At 43.0% G+C, this 21,498-nt stretch overlaps 2 protein-coding genes across 2 annotated transcripts; one reads left to right on the forward strand and one right to left on the reverse strand.

The window, feature by feature from the left end:
- Nucleotides 1–408: 408 nt before the first annotated feature.
- On the forward strand, nt 409–1,304 carry LOC124087349 (testis-specific H1 histone). The gene has a single exon (XM_046436214.2). The coding sequence runs from the start codon at nt 442–444 to the stop codon at nt 1,234–1,236; it is 795 nt and encodes a 264-aa protein (XP_046292170.1). The 5' UTR covers nt 409–441; the 3' UTR covers nt 1,237–1,304.
- A 9,141-nt stretch (nt 1,305–10,445) lies between these two features.
- On the reverse strand, nt 10,446–18,551 carry Znf641 (zinc finger protein 641). Its single transcript, XM_046436213.2, has 6 exons — nt 18,429–18,551; nt 15,569–15,777; nt 14,949–15,040; nt 13,697–13,826; nt 12,947–13,060; nt 10,446–12,112 (listed from the first exon to the last, which is right to left on the reverse strand). Exons 2-6 carry the CDS (start codon nt 15,750–15,752, stop codon nt 11,358–11,360), a joined length of 1,275 nt encoding a protein of 424 aa, XP_046292169.1. The 5' UTR covers nt 15,753–15,777; nt 18,429–18,551; the 3' UTR covers nt 10,446–11,357.
- Between the last annotated feature and the right edge of the window lie 2,947 nt (nt 18,552–21,498).

Genomic DNA, 21,498 nt, shown 5'->3' on the forward strand with positions numbered 1-21,498 from the left:
CTATATGGGGACTGTTTAGGGGTAGACAGATGCTATTAAGATGTGGGTTGGTTTGGACCTTGAAGAAAGTGGCGTCTGGTTGTGGGTGTTTTTTCGTTTGAACCCAGGGGCGCTTTACCACATCCCCAGCTCTTTTTAAAAAATACTTTATTTAGAGAAAGGGTCTCACTAAGTTGCTTAGGGCTTCACTAAACTGCTGAGGCTGGCTTTGAACATGTGATCCTCCTGCCTCAGCCTCCCAAACCACCTCTCTGGTCGGTGATTGTTAAAAGGCTCCTACCTGGGTGGGATGTGCCAGCCTTCTGATTAGGACCTGAAAAGCTGGGCCCGGCCTGCCTTTGTGACGTGGTCCACTCAGCCCCAGCCCGTAGGTCATGTCTTGGCAGATGTGGTCCAAAGCCTGCTCAAAGCCAGCGGCCCCGCGGAGGGGCAAGCGGGGCCATGGCCGAGGCGGCCCAGCCCAGTGGAGAGTCCCAAGGCTCTGAAGTCAAAGCTCAGCAGCCCAAGGAAAGGGTCACATCTGGACCTACGAGGCGGGGCCCGCGCTCCGTGCTCAAAGTGTCCCAGCTGCTGCTCCGGGCCATCACGTCGCACAAGGGGCTGACTCTGGCTGTTCTCAAGAAGGAGCTCGGAAACGCTGGCTACGAAGTGCGCAGGAAGATTGGCCGCCCCTCCAGAAAAACCTCCAATTCTGAGGTTAAGGGCACGCTCCTGCGGGTCAGTGGCAGCGACGCCGCCGGCTACTTCAGGGTCTGGAAGATTCCGAAGCCCAAGAGAAAGTTGGGGCGCCCTAGGATGGAGGAGTACGGCCATTCCCCCAGGAGGATCCCACCCGGGTCCCGGAACTCGCGGAGGCGCCCCACGCGTCGCAAACAGGCGAGGAAAACCAGGGAAGCCTGGAGACCCAGGAGGGTAACGGCGAAAGCGAGAAGGGGGAGGCAAAAGACCAAGGAGCCGGTGCGTGCCAGATCCAAGGAAGAAGCGGGGGTCAAGGTGATGGACGAGGGGAGAGGGCGGACCCTGAAGGAGGACATCAGGCCTAGGTCACGAGAAGAGAAGAGGCCAAGCTCTAAGGTCAGAGTAGAGAGGCAGCAGGAATCCGAGAAACCGGGAAAACGGACCATCCAGAAGCCAACCGCGGTTAAAACCGACCGTACTTTTACCGGGCAGGGGAAGACGGGCATGAAGACCTGTAGTAAATCCAAAGGCCTTCGGGTTGTAACCGGGAATCCTTAATGTAGGGACGCCCTCATTTCCTACAGGCTCTAATGCCTTTCCCCATAGGCTCCAAGGAGAGCACCTCGCACTCTTAATGAACCTATTTACAAGACCTTCCCGCCTCTTTGTGTCTGTTTGCTCTTAGCCGCACCTGAAAGGGTGGATGTTAAGGTGAGACCTCTAGTGGGCACGTGAGATAAAGAGAGAGAAATTAGAGAGACTCTGACCTGTTGCAGGACCCAGAGAAGTCTGTTTTAGAAGGAAAGAAAAGAAGTAGAGGAAAGCCACCAGCTTAAAAGGGGTTAGTTAGGAGTGCTGAGTTAATGATAGACACACTAGCAAATCCAAAATGAGTTTGGGGAAGGAGGGCATGTTGCCAGAAGTGTAGACAACCTTGATCCAAAGTGTTCTTACCTGAAAAAGTATTTTAAGACAAAATCCCTTCTGCCAAAATCGATTGCAATGAGTTTGTAGTTGTTGCCCTGAATTGATATCCTATTTGAATTTGAAAGTATGTCTTACATGCGAATCTTCAATTAAATGAGATGGTCTGTGAAAGCATCCTGCATAGGGCTTGGCAAGGGCAGGGTGCTCATGGCTGAGGATTTAATATGTTTATAAGTAATTCCTGATGAGATTGTAATGTGCTATAGCCGAAAACTACACTGAATCAGTACTTAGTGAGACCAGGATTCTAGTCATAGTTCTCCCATTCAGACCTTAACTGCATTATTACATAAGCATTTGTGTGGTTTTACACCCCTCTGCAAAATGTTGGGATTATGCTAGGATGATTTGAGGTGATTTAAAGTGTCAGTAAAATGATAAAGGGAACTTGATCATCATTATATATGCTTTGCTTGACAAAATTCAACAATAAGGGAGGTATCAAGTGGGCAAGTGCTAACTGCTAGAGAAGAAACCATTAAGATTTATAGAATGCATATCAGAAGTACAGGAGATAGGGAAGGCTAGATAGTGAATATCTAGTCCTTTTGCTTTTCATAAACTACATAGATGTTTTGAGCACTATGTACCAAGTGTGGAGCAAATGTATGATTTCTTTGAGTTCTAAGGCAGGGGTAAAGAACAGCAGGGGAGTAATTCTCATGTCATAAGCTGTGACAGGTCACAGAAGTGGTTTCTAGGGAAGTAAAACATACTGATTTAGGGAAAGGACTAGCTGTTTCCAAGTGAAGCCAAAGCAGTATGGAAAATGAACACTCCTGAGAAGTGCTTTCTTTTTATTCTTGAAAAGAGGTGGGTGGAGATATTTGAACCACCTAGAAGTTTTCCCCAGGACAATGTAGTATCTTCTATAAGGGGTGATGTGTGTTTCAAACAAAGAAAGTGATGCTACTCTTAGCCCTCTCACACCCTTGAGAATCACAGCCTTAAGCCTGTGCAAAGCCAAATAACAGCAAACTGTTTGAAATGTATCTCATCTAGAGATGTTCTGAACCTGGAAATTTCCGGATGCTCAAATTAAGGTTACTATGCACTTGACTGTCTATGAGTGGCAGAATGAAACAAACAGAATCAGAAAATGAAGAGCCATCTGGGAAGAGGCAGTGAGAAAATCAAACATTGTCTATTGAACACAATTAGAACAAAGTTAATCAATGCCCTTATAGTAGGATGAATTGCCCCCTTTGAGTCCAGGGATGTTTTTACCTAAAGAACAAGGTGGTCTACAATTAGCTTTTCCTATTAAGATGAATGGGAGTGACACTGGGAACACCTTGTTTTCTAGATTTTCTAGGAATCATCACATTTGTCTTTGTATTATGTCTTCGTATTATTTGTATTATGGTTTCTTCATTTAAGCAGACTTCCATTCATTTAGTAGAACTTATCAAATTAATGAAAATAGTTACCTTATATAGGACCAGAGCTCCCAGACCCTGATCTTATGTTGCTAACAATGGTCATTTTAGTTTATTTTTCATTGACCAACTCTAGAATGGCTATATTCCAACAAAATATGAAAAAACACCTTACCTCAATAGCAAGCTATCCAGATTATCTAGATCCTGATGAGAGCTGGGTACTGTGTGAATGAATCCCTAGAATAGCTAATTCTATTCCTAGTGTTCAGTCATGAATCCAAGATTCTGGAACCAGTGCTGGGAATACTAAAATGGATAAAACATATTCCCCACTTTTCTTTTTTTTTCTTTTTTACAATTTTTCTAATATTTATTTTTTAGTTTTCGGCAGACATAACATCTTTGTTTGTATGTGGTGCTGAGGATCGAACCCAGGCCGCACGCATGCCAGGCGAGCGCGCTACCGCTTGAGCCATATCCCCAGCCCCCCCACTTTTCTTTGTGCATATATTTGAATGGAGTATTTGGATGTTTTAATTAGAGCAAATGGAATGTCCCTGACTGCAATTCTTTGTTTTCCTTTAACCTCAACTGCCTAGTGCTGTACCAGATAACTGTTGGACTTCAGAGCTGTAACAAATCTTAGATACTCTTAAGCATCAGATATTCAATGGTTGTTCAAAAACAGTTAACAGAAATATATATGCCCTTTAAAAATACAAAAAAATCCAAGTTAACTCATAAGAAAAGTGCAAATTAATAAGATAGTGTTTTTAATCATATGGACAAAAATCCGAATGTTTGAGAATAGAGTCCATTGGTGACTGGGAAAACATATTCATTACTGGTGGATGTACAAATTGTTGCAACCCCTAATGGAAGGAAATGTCTACTGAACTACAAATGCAAATGGAATTTACCTTTTATGTTTATACTCTTGTGGAATGACTTATGTCCAGGGTATTTAGTGCAGCATTGCATTTAAAAAAAGAACAAAAGTATAATTAGGAGATAGGTTAAACTGCAAAGCTTCCATATAGTGAAATAACATGTAGCTCTAAAAAGGCAAGTATTCTTTATTATGATAAGCTCCTCAAGATACATTTAATGAAAAAGAAAAAGTTCAAGACACTGAGTATATACTAACTCTTGAGCAAAATAAAGGGAAATCTAAATATCTCTTTGTAGATGCATAAAGAAACTATGGGAGAATATGCTGAGAAACCTAAGTGGCTCTCTATCATGAGGGGAAGGTGATAGGAATTGTAGGGAATAGATTTAAATGAGATTCTCCACTGTATCTTTTCTGTGTTTGTTTTCAGAACCATATAAATTGTAATTTGTTAAAAATTAAGGTAGAAATTTCCTTGTAATTGTCAATTATAGCTTTTTCATTTATAAGATGGTTTGTTCTACTGTATGCTTTAGTTCATCTCATTTTTCTAAGATAGGTCTTAGGTGAAAAAGTGAATGTTTAAAAAGTGTAAAGCTTAGAAATTGACTCTTAACTGCAAATCCAGCATTATCTCAAGTTCCAGATGTTGAATGGGGCTTCACCATCCATTCATTAGCTCCACAAGCCATCTTTTTGAATGTAGGTAAAGGTCAGAAGTTCAGAATTTATTTCTACATGTTGCAGAGATTTCATGGAGATGGGGAAGATATCTCAAATTTTCAACCTGTTTTACAGAACATGCAAACATCTCCATTTATCAGTGGTCTTCAAACTATAGATTTCTTCTGTTCTTCTCTGGGGAACTTCTTACATGACAAGGGCATCTGGTCATGTTCAGCCAAAACCTATATACCTAATAAGGACAGGAATACAGAGTTAGGATATTAACATAAGAGCACTGTGTCAAGAACGGACACAAACAGACCCCCTAAACCAGAGAATTAAAGAATTGAAGAGGGAGAGGGTGTTAACACCAGGGCTTGAATGAGAGTGAGAGAGCAGGTTGGGGGCTAGATAGAAGGAAGTCAGGATTTCAGTAGACCTGGTTGAGAAAACATCCCCCCCCCCCCCACCATCCAATGAAGGAACAATCACAGCTGCTGTGTTTTCTCCTTTCCCTTTTCTCAGTTCCCTTTCCTCTTACCCTTTTTAGTGATGGAAAAGATCAGGAAGTATTACTCCAAGTGGCTGGGGGGAAAGAGTGAACACCAGAAAATAAGAAAATATGTGAACCCCAGGCAGCAAAACAGCTTGGTAGGTGTAAGGAAAACTGCAGAGGCATCTGAGGCTCAGCACCCAGTAAGCAACAGGCTTGAAGCTCTTTACAGCCACTCCCACGGAGGAAGAGCTGCACCTTTGGATTATGCCCATCCCCGGAAAAGGGGGTCTTTGTTTGCCCGCCCCAGAGGATTGGTCAGTGAGTTAATGACCACACCCCACCCCGCCCCATCACCACAAGCCTTTCCTAGTTTTCTCCCATAACCATTTCCTACCTAACCTCTCTGTACCTCGGCGCTGAGTGCGTCTGGATGACCCTGTTCTGTCCTAACCCCATCGGTGACCGCCTCATCTGGCTCTGGGAAATACCCAGTTATTTCGAACTTACCTAAGGGGGTAAATTCGCAGAACTTACCTAAGGGAGTGCTCCGTGCGGCAGCACTCCCTGTGAGCTGACCACTCACCCAATCCCAGGGCGTGTCTCAGGTTGGGTTGCGGTAACTGAGTGGGGAGCGATATTTGGGGACCTGATGCCAGGGAGGAGGCGGCGCAGCCCAGCCTGTTGCATCTTGAAGCTATGTTTCCATAGGGCGACAGGGGCTAGTGCGGGACTCTCGTGACACCCCGCCTCCCTCTCTCCCTCAACGCTCCCACCAATCGCCCCCTCCCCCAGTCTTTTTTTTTTGGGGGGGGGGGGGTTCGGGAAAGAAGAGTGGGGAATGGAGGGAAAATTGGAGAGGACCAAGAGGAAATCGGTGATCCAGCCTCACCTCCTTTTTCAACTGCCAGGAACCATACAGAGCATATTATAGATCCCCAAGGATACATACTAAACTTGTAGGAAGTTCAGCCGTTGGAGACAGCTAGCAGCCTAACAGGCGCAGCCCTAGTTGGGCATACCCTGAACCTCCCCGGAAGAGGGAGCAGGTGAGACGTGGCAGGAAAGCTTGGTCGAATAACTCTCTGAGGACAGGGGCAGGGTCGCCAGGTCTGGAACCACTAGAGCCTTGTGCATAGTAAGCACACAAAACGCTGCTTGTAGAATTAAGACAGTTTGATTCTCAGGAGCTATAGGAGACAAGTAGGAAGTAAAATAAACTGGCAAAAAACAGAAAGTGACCGGAAGCTACTTCAAGGGTTGAAGAGTCACTGGTCAAAGGAATAAGGGCCTCCATCTGTCAGTACTAGGCAGAGAGTTTGGGTGTGGTTTATGGCAGGAGTGGGAATGTGAATGGGAGAGAAAGACTGGTAAGGTGGCAGCTCAGTTGCTCTAGACAAGAATAGGGGAAGGGAGTGGAAAGTCTGAGTGTGATCCCTGCTTAGTAGGTTTAACGCTGATAGAAAATAAATTGGCAGGGACTACTTATATAGAAGGACCGCTTGATGGATGAGCAGTGAGCCCATGATGAAACGAAACTAGAGAAGAGAGAAGCCTGAAGCTGGAAAGATGGGAGTTGGGGCAAACAAAGACCCTTGGGAAGGTGCAGCATTGCTCAGGCAAAACAGAACAAAAATCAAACCAAAGAAAGCTGAGAAGTGAGAAGGAAGAGTGGAAGAGTGCTGCCTGTTGTGAGAAGGGAAATAGCAGACAACAAAAACAGGGAGAGCCTGAAGCCTGCAGTTAAAGAAAGCTGCAGCTCTCTCTAACCTTCTATCTTAGAGAGCCTCATAGGTAGGTTTGCAACTGTCAATTCAGTCTGTTTTCATGGGTGTGTCTGGGAGAGGAACTGGAGCAGGTAGCAGGGCCAGGGCCTACAAGATGGAGCCTTTTCCACAGTCTGAATTGCACAGAATTTTCAAAGCAGGAGAATGCATTTTAGGTACCATGGCTTAACTGATTACAATCTCTACGTAGTAAATAGAGTCTAGGATTGAACCTCACTTGTGTCACATCTCATTACAGAAGTCTAGTTCCCCTGTGTGCCCTGGGAACTATCTGATGTTCCCGATGCTCTTGCCTATGTGGTACACCAAATCATGGTTAGAAATCCTCTGTGTGGCTCTTATTGGTCCCTAATCCAATTGTGAGTTTGGAAAACCTGGGTCCTTACATGCTTAGCATCACAAGTCTCACTGTCTTGTGCTTACCTTTGTGCTGAATGCTGGATTCACCTGCCTTCAGGGCTACTTGTTAGAAGGCCTAGGGAAAAGATCAGATGACTAACAATGGAGGACTGTTTACTTGATTGTCCATTTCTCAGTTTTATGTTGGATTTTCTTTCTTTGAGTTGTTTATTCCCTCTATCCTGATGTTTCTGGACTCAAGTTACACTGTGCTCCCAGTTTGGTGGTTGATAGTTGAGTTAGGTAGTTGTCCCTTCAGTTCCTGGAATTGGTGAATAACCCCAGTTCTTCAACTGAGGTAAGCATGGGGAAGACCCTAGAACTAAGGGGAACTGAATTGAGGACTAGCCTAGTGAGGTTGACAACAGGAGTGTGAAGATGGTGAAGTACAATTGCTTGACATGGAATTTGAATCACCTAGCTAAAACTTAGCTTATAGTCTGGAGGGCATGCTAAAAAAACTGATTGTTGGGCTATAACCCCAGAGTTTCTGATTTAGGGATCTGAAAATTTGCAGCTGGTCTAAAGACCACATTTTAAGAACCATGGTCTGGTATACCATACAAAGAATAGAGGGAAATTTTGCCAGCTAAGGCCCTCCAAGGGATCTAAGGGAGATTTTACTTTTCTTGTATTGTTCAGCCCTACTCACCCCACTCCAACCCCATTCAGTGCACCTATCTGAAAAGAGATGGAAGGGATCTGACTTCTAACTCTCCTGGTTCTGAGTCAGGATTGACCTTGCCATGCTGGAAATAGCAAACAGTGGTTTGGTTTTATCCCCAATTATTAGCCCATTTAGCTCCTCTGAAGGCATAACATTTCTCTAACAAGGGAAAAGCATTTCTTTCCACAGTTAAAATTAGAGCTTAAAAATATAAATAGCTTCAGGAAAAGCTAGCCCTTTGGGTTACATTCTCCTATTCAAGGGATCCTTTATTCCTTGGGGGGGGGGGTGCAAAGGGAAGGATACCTGAATTAGGGCATAGTCACCACAGATGGAAAACTGTGACAGGATCCTGAAGATACACTTCCCTGTTTTACATTTTGCCCAGAGAGAAGACAGAGACACTTTTTATTTAAAGGGAACCCGGTGGCCATGTGGCAGATGGGAGTTAGGTGGAAGATGAATGTTTGAGGCTGATTCCCTGTGGGAAAAATAATTCAAATCTATTCACTCATCTGATGGCTGTTGCTTATTTTATTTTTCGTCCAAGGGAGGTGATGTTGGACAGAGGTAGAGAAGACAATAGTACACCAGAGATGACCCAAAGGATCGCCCCTTCTGTGGAAGGCCCTTAGACTCCATGATGCCTTTCAGCTGCACCTACATTTTGGGGGCTTCACTTTCTATCCCTACAATTACTAAAACAGATAAAAGGCTGGAGGTTAACATGTAGATATTAAGAGGTCTCACCTGATAGTAAGGAATATCACTTACTACAAGTGCTTAAGACCAGGTTTGTGAGGAGTTGGATTTGCCAGCATGTCAGATATTTCTTGAAAACAGAATAGAACTAAGCAATATTCTTATAGTCATTAAAGACCAGATTCTGTCCTCATACCCTGATGCTTCTAGTATCTTAGTCCTTAAAATATTTAGTGACCTTTGCCTTATAATTCTTGACACAAATATAGAATAACCATATTGAATCATGATCAATCCCTTTCTTTGACCACAGTTTAGGGATTCCACGGGTGGGCTCTGTATCTGCTAAATGTATATGCAAAACTATGTAAACTGTAATATGTCTATTTTTTCACAAAAGTGGGCATCTGGTTTTTACCAGAATATCAAACATAGCTGTGATCCAAAATAGGTTCTATTATAGAAAGCTTTATATTTGTATTAAATATTTGTATTTAAAGTATGAGGGGAAAAGAAATGGTATAGTCCAGTTTTAACACTGGAACCTAATATTTTCTTATTTCCTTGGGCATCTCCTAATATTGATTCTAAAATGCTTCTGTCCCTGAGGACCTAGGGTAAGGCCTGCTTACAAAGGGCTGGTTGGCCATTTTACTTTATTCATAAGAACAGAAGCAAGAGAAGTGCATTCCAGGCAAAGATGGAAGGGTGCTCTCAGTAGCAAAAGAGAGATGGGGCTGAGCTACTCTTGTTTGTAGTCTTAAGAAGCCCAGTCAGCAAAATGACCCTATTTTCAATTCCACTTGAGCCCAGGACTCTGAGGAGCTGTGATTCATCCAGTTTTTCCTAAATTAGATTCTTGCAGCTCACTTCCTCTTGTGTCTCTGGTTAATTCCATCAACTGTGGTTAAGAAATAATTGTCTTAGGGAGAATCCAGAATCTAAGAATTAAAGAAAAAATGTCACAATTTCACCCTCTTTGCTTTTTTTCCTTCCTAACTCAAACTGCTCTAACAAGATAAAATTTAAATTATAAGATTGGCATTAACACAACCATTAATAATGAGAAACAATGACCAACTTATCAACTAACAGATGTTAGAATATTTATAAAAATCCTAGTGTGGATACCTTAGAATTCTAAGATTCACAGTATGGACACTTTTCCAGAATTGGAAGAAAAACCAGCCAGAAAGCTCACTACCCTGCATCAGCTGAAAAGTTAAGCCACAGCCTTTTCCCATAAAGTTCTGTTTCTGGGAGAATGAGATCCTCAAGGTAACTCTTCCCCCTTGATGAGGAAATCAAAGTCAAGATTAATAACAACAACTTGCAAACACTGTGATTCCTGTCCTAATTTTCCAGCACTCATAAAAGACAAGACAAAAACCCCACTCAGCACAAATCTTCTAAATGTGCCTTGCCTGAAATCAACAAGAAACAGCTCTCTGCTCTGAAGACTTCTTTCTGTCTTCTCCTGGGTAAAAACAATTTGCAACTCAGAGATTCAGACCTAGACATACAAACCCACAAATGTCTTGATCTCAGTGATACTGGGGAAAACTTTGTACACAACTTAATCCATCATTGAACCCTTTCCACTAGGGCTCCCTTTATCACGCAGATTACTTTCTATCTTGAAACAAAACAAAACAAAAATCCCCATACAATCCCCACTACCCTCATCCCCAGAACACAACCCCTAGAAAACCTAGCTTGTACAATTTGCACTTAGCATGCTCTCTTCAAGGATCCTGCACACATGTACACATAGACACACATAAAGACACAGTCAATGGGAGAGGGGATCTATTTGAGGGGATAGTTTTTTCTTCTGTGTGGGCCTGGATTACTTGGGGAGGTAACATCCATCTTTTAGCATTATAGCGTGATCTCTCAGCTGGAATATGTTTGTGCAAGATGAAGGAAATAGGAATAGGAGGTGGAAAAGTCCTTTGTTTTTTCAGCAGGTGGCATTGAGAGGTGTAGATGTGTATATGGATGACTAAGTAAGGGTGACAGACCCACACAGGAACAACATCTGGCCCCCTGGCTTTCACAGGGATAAAAAGGGGGACTCTGGGTGCCTGATCACAATCTCATTTCTGTTTCCTCATTACTTTCAAATTCATTGTTTACCAGAGTACATTTCATGGAGTCACCAGTTCTGTGGGATATGAAATAAAGAGGATATTGAGGTCAAGTAAGTTTAGGAAACACTGCATTAACAGAAACACTGCATTAACAGTTTACTGCAGAAGCTTTCAGACCCTTTAATATGCAAAAATAGTCTCTCTCTACATATATTCATAAATATATGTGTATATGTAGAGAAAGAATATAATCAATACACAAGGGTGATACTCAAAAATATTTAACAATGGTATGGTACAGACTCCAACCAATGAGAATGGACCTCAGCCATAACTGCTGGTACCACTGTACCTTTGAGAATGGGCTTAGGCTGAATATCAGCCCACATTGTATGCATTGTTTCCCAAAATTTTGCCCAAAGAACCCTGTTTTCATGTGTTCTCACAGAACTGGTGAGAAATACTCTGGCCAATGCTGGAGCATCATTCTCTAGGGATAGGGCCAGGGCTCATGATTCTGGCCATTGGGGTGCAGGATAGAGGCAGCCCTGGCAGTGACTACTGGTAGCACCGGCTGATAGACCTGACCATAACTGCAGCAGAGACAGATTTCAAAAGACAGATGTCCCTCGGTCCCAGCTACTTCGGGGACTTTGCCCCTGATGGGTCAGCAGATGCCTGTCCAGGTGATGTTTGCGGCCAAAGCTCTTCTCACACCGAGGGCACTGGAAGGGCTTCTCCCCAGTATGGGTCAGCCAGTGTCTCACTAGGTGGTGCCTTCGGCCAAAGCTCTTCCCACATTCAGTGCACACATGGCATTTTGGCACTGGTGGGGCACGCTGCCGTTTCCTAGCCCCAGGACTCTCTCCAACCTCTTGGCCCTTGCAGGACTTGCCATCTGCATGCACTCTCTGGTGGCTGGCCAGATGGGAATTGCATCGGAAATTCTTGCCACACTCAGAACACCTGCTGGGCTTGTCATGTAGGTGGGTTTTCTGGTGCCTGATTAGGTGGTGTCTTCGTCCAAAGCTTTTCTCACACTTGAGGCAGCTATAGGGCCTCTCTCCAGTGTGTGTTTGCTGGTGCCTGGCAAGGTGGGAGCCCCACACAAACTGTTTCCCACATTGGGGGCATGTATGGGGTCTTAAGAGAGAATCCATCTCTGTGCCACATAGAAGGTTTGAGAAGCTATCTTCCTGAAGAAAAGGTGGTCCTAGGAGCATTCCTCTGGAGCTCCTGGACATTGAATCCCAGTTCTCATCCTGCTCTGGATTCCAGAGAACAGTATCTTCAGACACACTAGATAACATTCTGGGAGGTTCTGCTTCTAGTTCAGGGGTATCCCCCTCATGTTCACTTCCATCTCCTGTGGAGAAGGAAAAAGAACAACCCCAAAAAGGGAGTCACAAGATAGTACCCTAGGACCTAAGCATGATGTATGATGCCAAACCTCACTCCAGGAGGGTTGAGAGGACATATTCTAATATATAAGATAGGGTGATAGGTGTAGAGGTTCTAAAAGCCTAGGCTTAAGGAGTAGATCAGCCAAGTTTTAATCTCAGCTATCCATTTAAATTCTTAAAGCCTTAATTTCCTCTTCTGCAAAACAGGAGTAAAACACCTCTCTCCCAAGGTTATTATATAATAGCATAATATCTGCACATAGTAAGCACTTAGAAAGTGGTATATGCTATTGTTATTACTTATCAGCATTATTTATCAACTACTATTGATTACTACTAATCAACATCTTCTAACCTAAATATGGATGGAGAGAATGAAGGAAAGTGTTGCAATCATCAGTGTCAGCAATACTAGAGAGACATGGAAGACATTCCTGAAATGGTTAGGAGAATTCAACAACAACAACATCAATAGTAACAGTAACAAACATTTACTGTGTGCTTATTACTTTCTTGGCCTTGTTATATTGTTCTAATATGTTAACATATTTAATACTCAAAATAATTTAGATACGAAGAAACCAAGAAGAAGTCAACTATTTTTCCAAGGTTCCATGGACATGGTCCAGAATTCAAATCCTCAAAGTTTGATGCTGGACTGTCTTATAAACTTTTCTGTTACAACTGATTTGCTTTTGAAGAAAAAGATCTCCAAACCTTTAAATGAGAGTAATATACAATAATGACACCCCAAGAACGGTGAAGGCAGTGGCTGAAAATCTATTCTAGGTCCTCACCTGTATATGTGACCCTCAGGATATCCCTCTCCTCTAAGTCCTGGGGGTCAGGGACCCATTGTTCTTCTCCTCCTTCTAGTTGAGAAAGCATGTCAAGTTTAGGAATTGGAAATCCTGCCCATGGGAAAGAAAAATAGAGATGTAAGTTAGTTTAACAGTTATCCTATATTTGTGAAAAAACCTGTTTCCTAGATGATTTCTTGGAACTCTAGGAAAAAGCAGGCCAGATTCAAGCCTCTCTCTTGACCCCTACCATTTCTGTTAAGTCCCTCTTCTTTATCCTAGGAAATCACATTTTCTTTTCCAATTTAGTCTGTTATTTTCTACTCAAATCCTTCCAGCCCAAGTTCCCTTTCTGATCACAACTTTACTTTAGTCCTACTATAACTTCAGAACTTTACTTTAGTCCTACTGCAAACTGTCCCCACCCCACCCAATTCCCAGTCATGTCCTTGGAAACTGTCTTCCCCTAGATGGTTCCCAAGATTCTGAGGACCCAGTTCCAGATGTCTCTCTCTCTCTCTGCTTTGTAAGAACCACCCAATCCCAACCAAGAAGAACCTCAAGTTCTTTACTGCACAATTCAGCATTATTAGGTTTTTTTTTTTTTTAAAGTGATCCCTCACTTCCATTCTCTTGGGGTTAGCCCTGAGGTTCTTTCTTTGGCAGAAGCCTAGAAAGAGTCCTGAAGCAGATGGCTTTTTCTTCTCAGGGTATGCTCTTTTAATAGGTAGGGAAGATCATGCTTACTCAGAGAGACCACTATTCCACAGTTTTCTTGCATGACATATTCTCCATAAAAGTCTGTTTGAGAGGGGTCCAGGCTCCGCCACTCTTCCTGAGAGAAGCACAGTGACACATCCTTGATGGTTACCAGGCCCTGAAACAAAATATAGCATCTCGGTCAGTAGCTGTCCCTTAAGAAAAATGTGATCTCAGTATAAAAGGCTGAGGTAGTAGAGAAGAGAGAGCAAGAGAATATCTAGGAAAAGAATTGCCTAGAGATCCCTGGGTAGGATATATGGTTTTGGTAAAGGGGAAGTGAGGAGAGGAATAAAGGTTAATGGTCAAGGAGTGAGTGAGGGTAATGTCACCAGAGAAGTTTCCCAAATAGGATCATGAGAAGTTGAGGTATCACAAACTCCTCACTCCCTCTATTTTAATGTCTACTCAATCTTTTATCACTTGCTTTACTCTTTTTATTACAGAAATTCTGTACCATCTTCTCCTTCCTCCGTAATACCCCCCCCCCTTTTATGGCAACACAAAATGATAAAAATTAAACATTCTTTCTTGTTTCCCATCATGCTATACCTTTACCATTTCAGGCAGTACAGTATGATAGTTAAGCCCAGAATATGGAGCCAAATGACTCTTAGTTTTGTTACTTATACTAGCAGTATGACCTTATACAAATACCTTAATTTCTCATTTAAAATGGGATGATTGATTTATTCTCAGAATCAAATGAGATCACACAAAGCACCCAGAGAAGAGCACACATGATAAGCACTCTGGGAGTGTCATTAATACTACTACTATTATCTTTCCTTGGCTCCTCTATTGCTTTCTGAATCTATACCTATTTTATTCTCTAGCTTTGACCCTCTTTACATATTTCTTTTCTTCTTTTCCCTAAGTGCTTCATTATCTACCCAATCCTGTCTATATTCTTCCAAGCTTTACTTAGGTCTTCTCTTCCTAATATTTCCGTATTTATTAATTGAAGAAAGCTAATTAACTATTCTTAAAAATTCCCCTGTGGATAATAACATACCCATCCATTTAAAAACCCTATCTTTAAGAAATCACCTCTCCTTGTTGTGCCTCCATTTAATTTTCCAAGGGTATAATGTGCCCCTTGGAAAAGGATAGACTCTGTTCAGTTATAATATAAACATACCATTAGTATTCATCTGAACTAAAAAAATCAATGGGATAATATTAAAACTATAAAACTGTTTGATGAGACCTTGAGAGAGGCCAACTTTATATATCCCACCTGTGATCCAGCTGCAAGAAGGGCAGCTGCCATTTCCCAATCTCCAGTGCTCCCCTCTTGAGGAATTGCAGGAACCCAGGGAGTAGATTGAGCTGGTAAGGGGAGAGAGGAACCATTAGAGATGAATTATCCATCATTTTCCAATAAGTACTTCATTTTAGAGGAGCATAATGGTCTTATCTTCTCTAATATCTATGACCATTGATAAAATTAAAATGCATAAACGTAGACGAAGAACCCTTCACTCAAAATGTTCTGTAAGGGCATTAGGTAGCTTTTGAATTTGTATTATTTGAATGAAATTTTCATTTAGTGAAGTATTATATTACTGGGTGTGTTCTCTAATGGAAATCAGTGTTGCACTCTCTTCATCTCCCACATTCAATACCACCAATTACATACTTGCATGTGGAAGGAATAATTGTGCAAGCGACAGGAAAAGCCTAATCACATGGTTGAAGAATTCATGAGTCCTGAAAGCAGGGCAAGGAAGAAAGGACTGGTGCTGGTACTGGGTATGCTGTTTAGTCCATGATAATTTGGGGATTTTAAACTCTACTCTTTGAACAGAGATTAGGAGACTACACATTGGGTTTCCCACACATGCTGTGGGCTCTCACCCTTCTCCTGAAATGACTGTGGCTCCTCTTCAAGATCACAGCATAGGTGCTCCAGTGGCCCTGGTGCTGTTCTCCATGGCCCCTCTTCCTGGCTTCCCCTTTCCATCTGGGGCTCTGTTCCATCCAGCTGTACATTCATTGACTCCCATCCTGTCCCCAGGGCTGCTGTCTGTTCTGAAAGCATTTTTGCTCCAAGCCCAAATTGTGACCTGGAACAGATCAATATTAGCTATGCCTAAGGAAGTTATGGGGAACAGCTCCAGGGATTAATGATGAGACTGGATAAAAGGAGCTTAATGGAAGATGAACGTCAAAACTTAATGTGTTCCAATCAACTGAGTCTGAGCCAAGCATCTTGGAGGAACTAAGAAACTGGCAGGTACTGAATAGCAAAGTCACTAACTGTTATTTGGGGGCCTCATGGAATAACCAAAATATCTCTGAAGCCTGAAAGAAGAATATATTTAAAAAGAACAATCCCAGAAATTCATAAGTTATTCATTTTATTTCAACAACTGAAAGTATAGGAGAGTAGGCAATTTGGAAACATGCAGGAAGGAATGTACATAGATCTGTTCTCAACAAAGATGAACGCAATCACACATAAAATTTTCTGCCATAAGTCACATTCTCATCAATTATTTCAGAATGACATGATTACTTCACATAGAAGTCCCAACCAAGTGGTGTATGTGCATTGTGAGTTCACACATCTTTTTTGAGGCTTAACCAAACAGTACCTTACTAAGACATATGATATGTTACTCTCATGTAGTAAATAAGGTAGAAAGACTAATAACTTGGAAAGCAGATTTAAGATTCCAAAACTACCCTACTAGGTAAGAGAAATTGTTGGTCAATAAGAAGCTGAAGTTTAATCAGAAAAAGTAAAAAAGAACAGTAAGTTTGTTGAGGCATAGAAAAAGAGGAAGCAGTGCTTCTACAATGACCTTAGGGTGAATTAATAGCCCTGTGATTTGAGACACAGGGACAAACCTGTTTGTTTGGAAGGTACCAGTCATATCTCTTTAGAAAAATAAATTCAATTTTAAAAAAGGGTATGAAGAAGCCAGTATGTATTCAATGGAACAAACTAAAGTACAGAAAGGGATAGGAAACAGTCATTGGAAAAGGTAGAACCTAGTTTTCTCTTTTTTGGAGAAGGCTGATGAATGGAGCTACTAATGCATAAAAAGAGAGGTGTTTTCTATCCTCTCTGAATCGAACAGAAGAAGTGGGTTTTGATTACAAAAGAAGATTTAGGTTAGATTTTTTTCTTAATTAACAATCTTGTGCACAAGACCAGGTTGTGTACTCTTCCATTCCTTAGTCATCTTAAGAACAGGACAGGCTCCATTTGGGAAATAGTCTATTAGAAGACTTCACTTAAAGCCTTTCTGTTCTTGTGCTTCCTTTCTGCTTGGTAACATATTTTTGTGATACTTATTCAATATCGAAGTAGTAAGAGCCAGAGAAAGACTTCCAAGAACAGATCAGAACCTTGGTAGATATTCTGGCTCACGCACATCCATTCAATAACATTTGCAAGAACCAGAAGGCCAGGATAGGTTATCAACAGATGTCAAGTCATTTTTCTTTTTTCTTTTTTTGCCTATTTGTCTTTAACGAAAGAGGTAGGTGGGAACCTTAAACCCAATGCAAAGGAAGAACAGATTCCCCTTTCATCTCAGAGGTCCAAAGATGGCTCAGGGCCACATGGGAACAGAATCCTGGATAGATTCCCAGTTTAGGAGGTTTCCTTTTCAGAAACTTCCCATAAGGAAAATTCCCAATAAAGAGAAACTTCCATTTTAGCTTTCTTGTATGAATTCCTGTCCCTGTCTTCTCTTTGCTTTCATCAAAGTACCAGTTTTCCCTCTTCACTCTAAGCCTTCCTGTTCTTGTGCTCCTTCAGCAAATCCTCCTCCTAGGGTTCTGCTTCTAGCTAAATATCTGGACACCTGTCTCAAATCCTTTCCTCCTCTCCTCCAGAAGAAAAGTCTCTTGATGAGAAGCTTCTTTCTGCAGAGTACACTGGACCAGTTATGAGTCTCTTGATATCACTGACAGAAAACCTATGGAAGAGCTGGCAAAAATCTCAGCAAAGGAAGGGGTGGGTACCTGTCCCCAGCTTACATTTCCTAAGATGTTCATGGCAGAACCAGCACCTGGGCTGTGAAGGGGCAGCCTTAACTTGGTTTCTCCTGGTTCCAGATAATCCCATGCCTATTGGAGTCTGGGTTCTGGGGCTTTACTTTTCCCTTTTCCTGATATAGCTGGATGACAAGGTATCTGTAGAAAGAAGTTTTTGCACCCACTGCTGTTGTACAGAAAAAGGGCCATGTTATCAAAAAGAGTGGCCCAAGGGCACAGGGAAGAGTTGCGCTGTGGCTGTCAAGAAAATCTTGGCCCCTGCAACGGGTGGGGCATGGGCGGGATGGGAGCCTGTTCGGGAGTAAGGTTGCTTCTTTCCTCCTTCTTGTCACACTGCCCCCGGAGAGGGTCAGATTTCAGAGAATCCGAGCAAGGCAGAATTGGAGCGGGGGAAAGTGAGGTCAGAAAACAGGTTTCCTCTGAGCAGGGGCTTGAGCAAGTGAAGAGAAAGGGTGCCTTGGGGTAACCGGTATGCGAGTGACAGCGACAGGAGCCTGCAGGGGCCTGACAGCGACGATGGGAACTGCGAGACGGGGCGAGGGGCGGGCACAGAATGTCAGCGGTGTCCCTCGGGAAAGACAGCGACCGGGAGGCCGCATCGTTCCTCCTCCCCCCCGCCCCCATGGGTGACCGTGCCCCCCGGCCCCCGGGGAAGCCAGGCGACCCTCCCTCCAGCCGCGGCGCCCTCCGTCCCGGCCCCACTCACCCCGGGTCGGCTTGGCCCGCAGCCCGGTGCCTCCCTCCCGGGCGCCGCCTGCCCCTCCCCTCCGCCCTCTGCTAGCGTTTTCGGAGCCGGCGGCCGGCCCAGCCAGCGACAGGCGGCGACAGCGGCCCGGCGGGCGCGGGCGGGGCAGGCACAGGAAATCCCCGCCCGCTTCCGGGGCTCGGCGGCGGCGCGGGGGGCGGGGCCGCGGCTCCCGAGACCCGAACGGGCCGAGCAGGGACCTCGGCGTCCGCGGCCCGGGGGCGCCGCCGGCCCCGGTGTCTGGCCTGCGGGGCGCGGGACCCGTGCCTGGGTGGCCGCCGGCCCGCGCGGTTCCGCCACTGACCATCTTCTGTCCTGGCCACTGAGCTTCCCACGAGGTTCTCGGCACCTGGCTTCATTGATTACCTTGAATTTATAACCTCCCGTTAGAGGCTGGATGGACCCCGCGCTGTGAGAGCCATTTCTCAAGCCCCGTCTAGAATTTGGCAAGAAACCTACAGCCTCTAGGTGTCAAGACAGTGAGGGGTGAAGGCTGGAGAGGGCACTGGGAGAGTCATTAGTTCTCAGTGAGGGGTGGGTAGTTCCTTCAGGTGGACTTCACCAAGATGGTGCGCTCTGAAGCAGGCCTGTGGCTGCATTGTCCCCCTAGCCACATGTGGCATCTGAGCTCCTGAAATGTGGCTCGTCTGGATGGAGATGTACTGTAAGGTTAACATGCACACCAAAGACGACTTCATTTTAAAACAAGAAAAAAAGAGCTCACAAGTGATATTTCACCTACTTTTAACTTTTTTAAATGTGACAACTGAAAGTTTCTTTTTAAATTTATTTTTTCAGAAAAAAAAGATCCAGGCAGCACTTTTAATTATGTCATTATAATGTGGCCACTAAACGTTTCTAAATGACAAATGTGACTTGTATTAAATCTCTTAGATAGTGTTAACTTGAACTATTAAGATGGCTTGATAGGAAAAGATGAGAAAGGCCTGAAAAAGAGAATAAATACATTACTGTTAGAATCTGTTTGCAACCAGTAAGTCACATTCACGTTCGTTATTTCATTGGTTATTATTTCATTATCACAATAGTTTTGTTGTTATGGGCTGATTTGAAAATTAGCCCAGACTTATCCCATTTTGTTTAGACACCTCATCCTGTGTGAAATTGTCCCCCTTCCCCATGAGCCCACTCTTATAGAAGGCTAAAACCTCCACCCCCAACTACTTGTACCTTGACCACAATATCCTAGCTCTGTGGGACTAATGCAAAGTTGGTTTTCTGATAATGTAATTTCTGAGAGTATGACCACATGATTCTTTTTTTGTAACTTTTCCACCTTATGAAATGTATCTTTTGATTATAATCGCCTCTCCTGCCACCCTTCTTTGTGGTTTTAGTCCTTGTAAGCTTGTTCCTATCCTGGATTGTAGTGGGGGGTTAAAGAACTGCTTGGTCTCTGTACTCTTGACCCCGGGGAATAAGTCCTTTGTCTTTGCTTCAAAAAGCCCCAGAGTTTTATTTTGGGATTTTGGAAATAGCATCTTAACACTGTAAAATTTTACATCCTATTTAAAATAAGTAACTCACTAAGGTCATGTATGACAATCATTCCTTTAATACATATTTATTTTATGCCATAATGCCAGATGATGTAAGAAAATGATGCAAATCAAAGAAAGGACTCAGTCTGTGGAAGCACATGCCACCAAATATTTTGCAATAAAATATAATACATGTTAAAACAGAGCGTATACTCCACACTAAGAGTATATGGGTAGTGGGTGAGGAGTTAATAGGATGATGGACAGTACAGATAATATATGGCAAAGAAAAGTGATAATATATGGGAGGGAGGTCAGGAAAGGTCTCAAAAATCACAGAGGAGTGGGGAGGGCTCTATAATGAGAAAGAGGAGAAAGTGCTAGACATTTAGTTGAGAAAAGATACAGAGCATATTCTAGGAGCAGATCATGAAATGTGTGGGGGTAATAGTACAGCCAGAATTTGTATTCCAGGTCCTAGAACTAAGTTCAGAGGTTCTTTTCAATTATGCTACTACTGGTGATAGATATAAGATGTGTTAAACAGGGTAGGCTAACAATGCTGTATCAGTTGCTTAACTCCATAAAGGCTTGTATTGTACAAGTCACAGTGTGTTGCTGGTTGGTTGGGGCCAGTAGGTGGGGGGTCTTTTCTTGCATTCGCAAAAGGACCCAGCTCCTTTCATCTAGTGGCTCCACATCCCCATGGCCTTAGAATAACACCATCTGTGGGCTTCAGATAAGGGAAGAGAGCTGTGGCTGAACCAACGGCAGTATTAATGACATACATAATTTTCACCACTTTCTCTTAATCAGATTTCATGTGTGTGGTCATATGGCGCCACCTATCTATAGGGTAGCTGGGAAGTAAAATGTGTGTGCCTAGTAGAAAAGGAAATGGGGTTTGATGAACACTTCGGCATTTCCTCTGTCACACAATTTTAAATTGAACATAACCCAACACTTAAATTGACTTTACCTGAAAAGAGTATTTGGAAAGAGCTGGTAAAGATTATTTTAGCCCAGATTTTCCTCTCCTCTTTGGGAAACAAACTAGTGTAAGATGGTATCTTAAACTAGAAAAACAAAATAAAACAGGAGGCAAATAGGCTTTGGCCTGATGAAGAGTTAGTGGGTCATTAATATTTAATAAATATCTACTTTATGCAAGATAATTGTCTTAAACATCACAGGGAATAAATGTAAAATATCCTTATATTAGCTTTGGTGTGTTGTCTTCTTAACCATCAAGCAACATACTCTGTGAAGCATAGACATTATTTCTGCATATGTTCAGGAGCATTAAGTGAGCAAGGAGGCAAAATAGAAAATTGAGCCCTGGTCTGACTTCTAATCTAGTACATCTGTTGCAGAGTGTTACCTTACCTTTCACAGTAACTTCTTTGTATAGAAGTCCACACCCCTATGCAATATTGCAAAGTGGGGTGATTAAACATGCAAATAAAAGCAGGCTAATGATTATATCTTTTGCAGATTTTCTGGTGGAAGAGTTTCAGGGTCACCTTTGA

Source organism: Marmota monax, unplaced genomic scaffold, assembly GCF_021218885.2.
Source record: "Marmota monax isolate L192 unplaced genomic scaffold, Marmota_monax_Labrador192_F-V1.1 WCK01_AAM20220418_F8-fsc00012, whole genome shotgun sequence".
NCBI lineage: Eukaryota > Metazoa > Chordata > Mammalia > Rodentia > Sciuridae > Marmota > Marmota monax.

Bases quoted from the DNA above. Each gene is read 5' to 3' on its own strand.
- LOC124087349 (XM_046436214.2), top strand. From the start codon at position 442: ATGGCCGAGGCGGCCCAGCCCAGTGGAGAGTCCCAAGGCTCTGAAGTC.
- Znf641 (XM_046436213.2), bottom strand. From the start codon at position 15,752: ATGCTTTCAGAACAGACAGCAGCCCTGGGGACAGGATGGGAGTCAATG. The intron at 13,827-14,948 runs GTGGGATATATA...ATTTTGTTTCAG, and splicing joins TTCTTGCAGCTGGATCACAG to GGCCTGGTAACCATCAAGGA. The intron at 12,113-12,946 runs GTGAGGACCTAG...CCTTCTCCACAG, and splicing joins CCTGAGGGTCACATATACAG to GAGATGGAAGTGAACATGAG.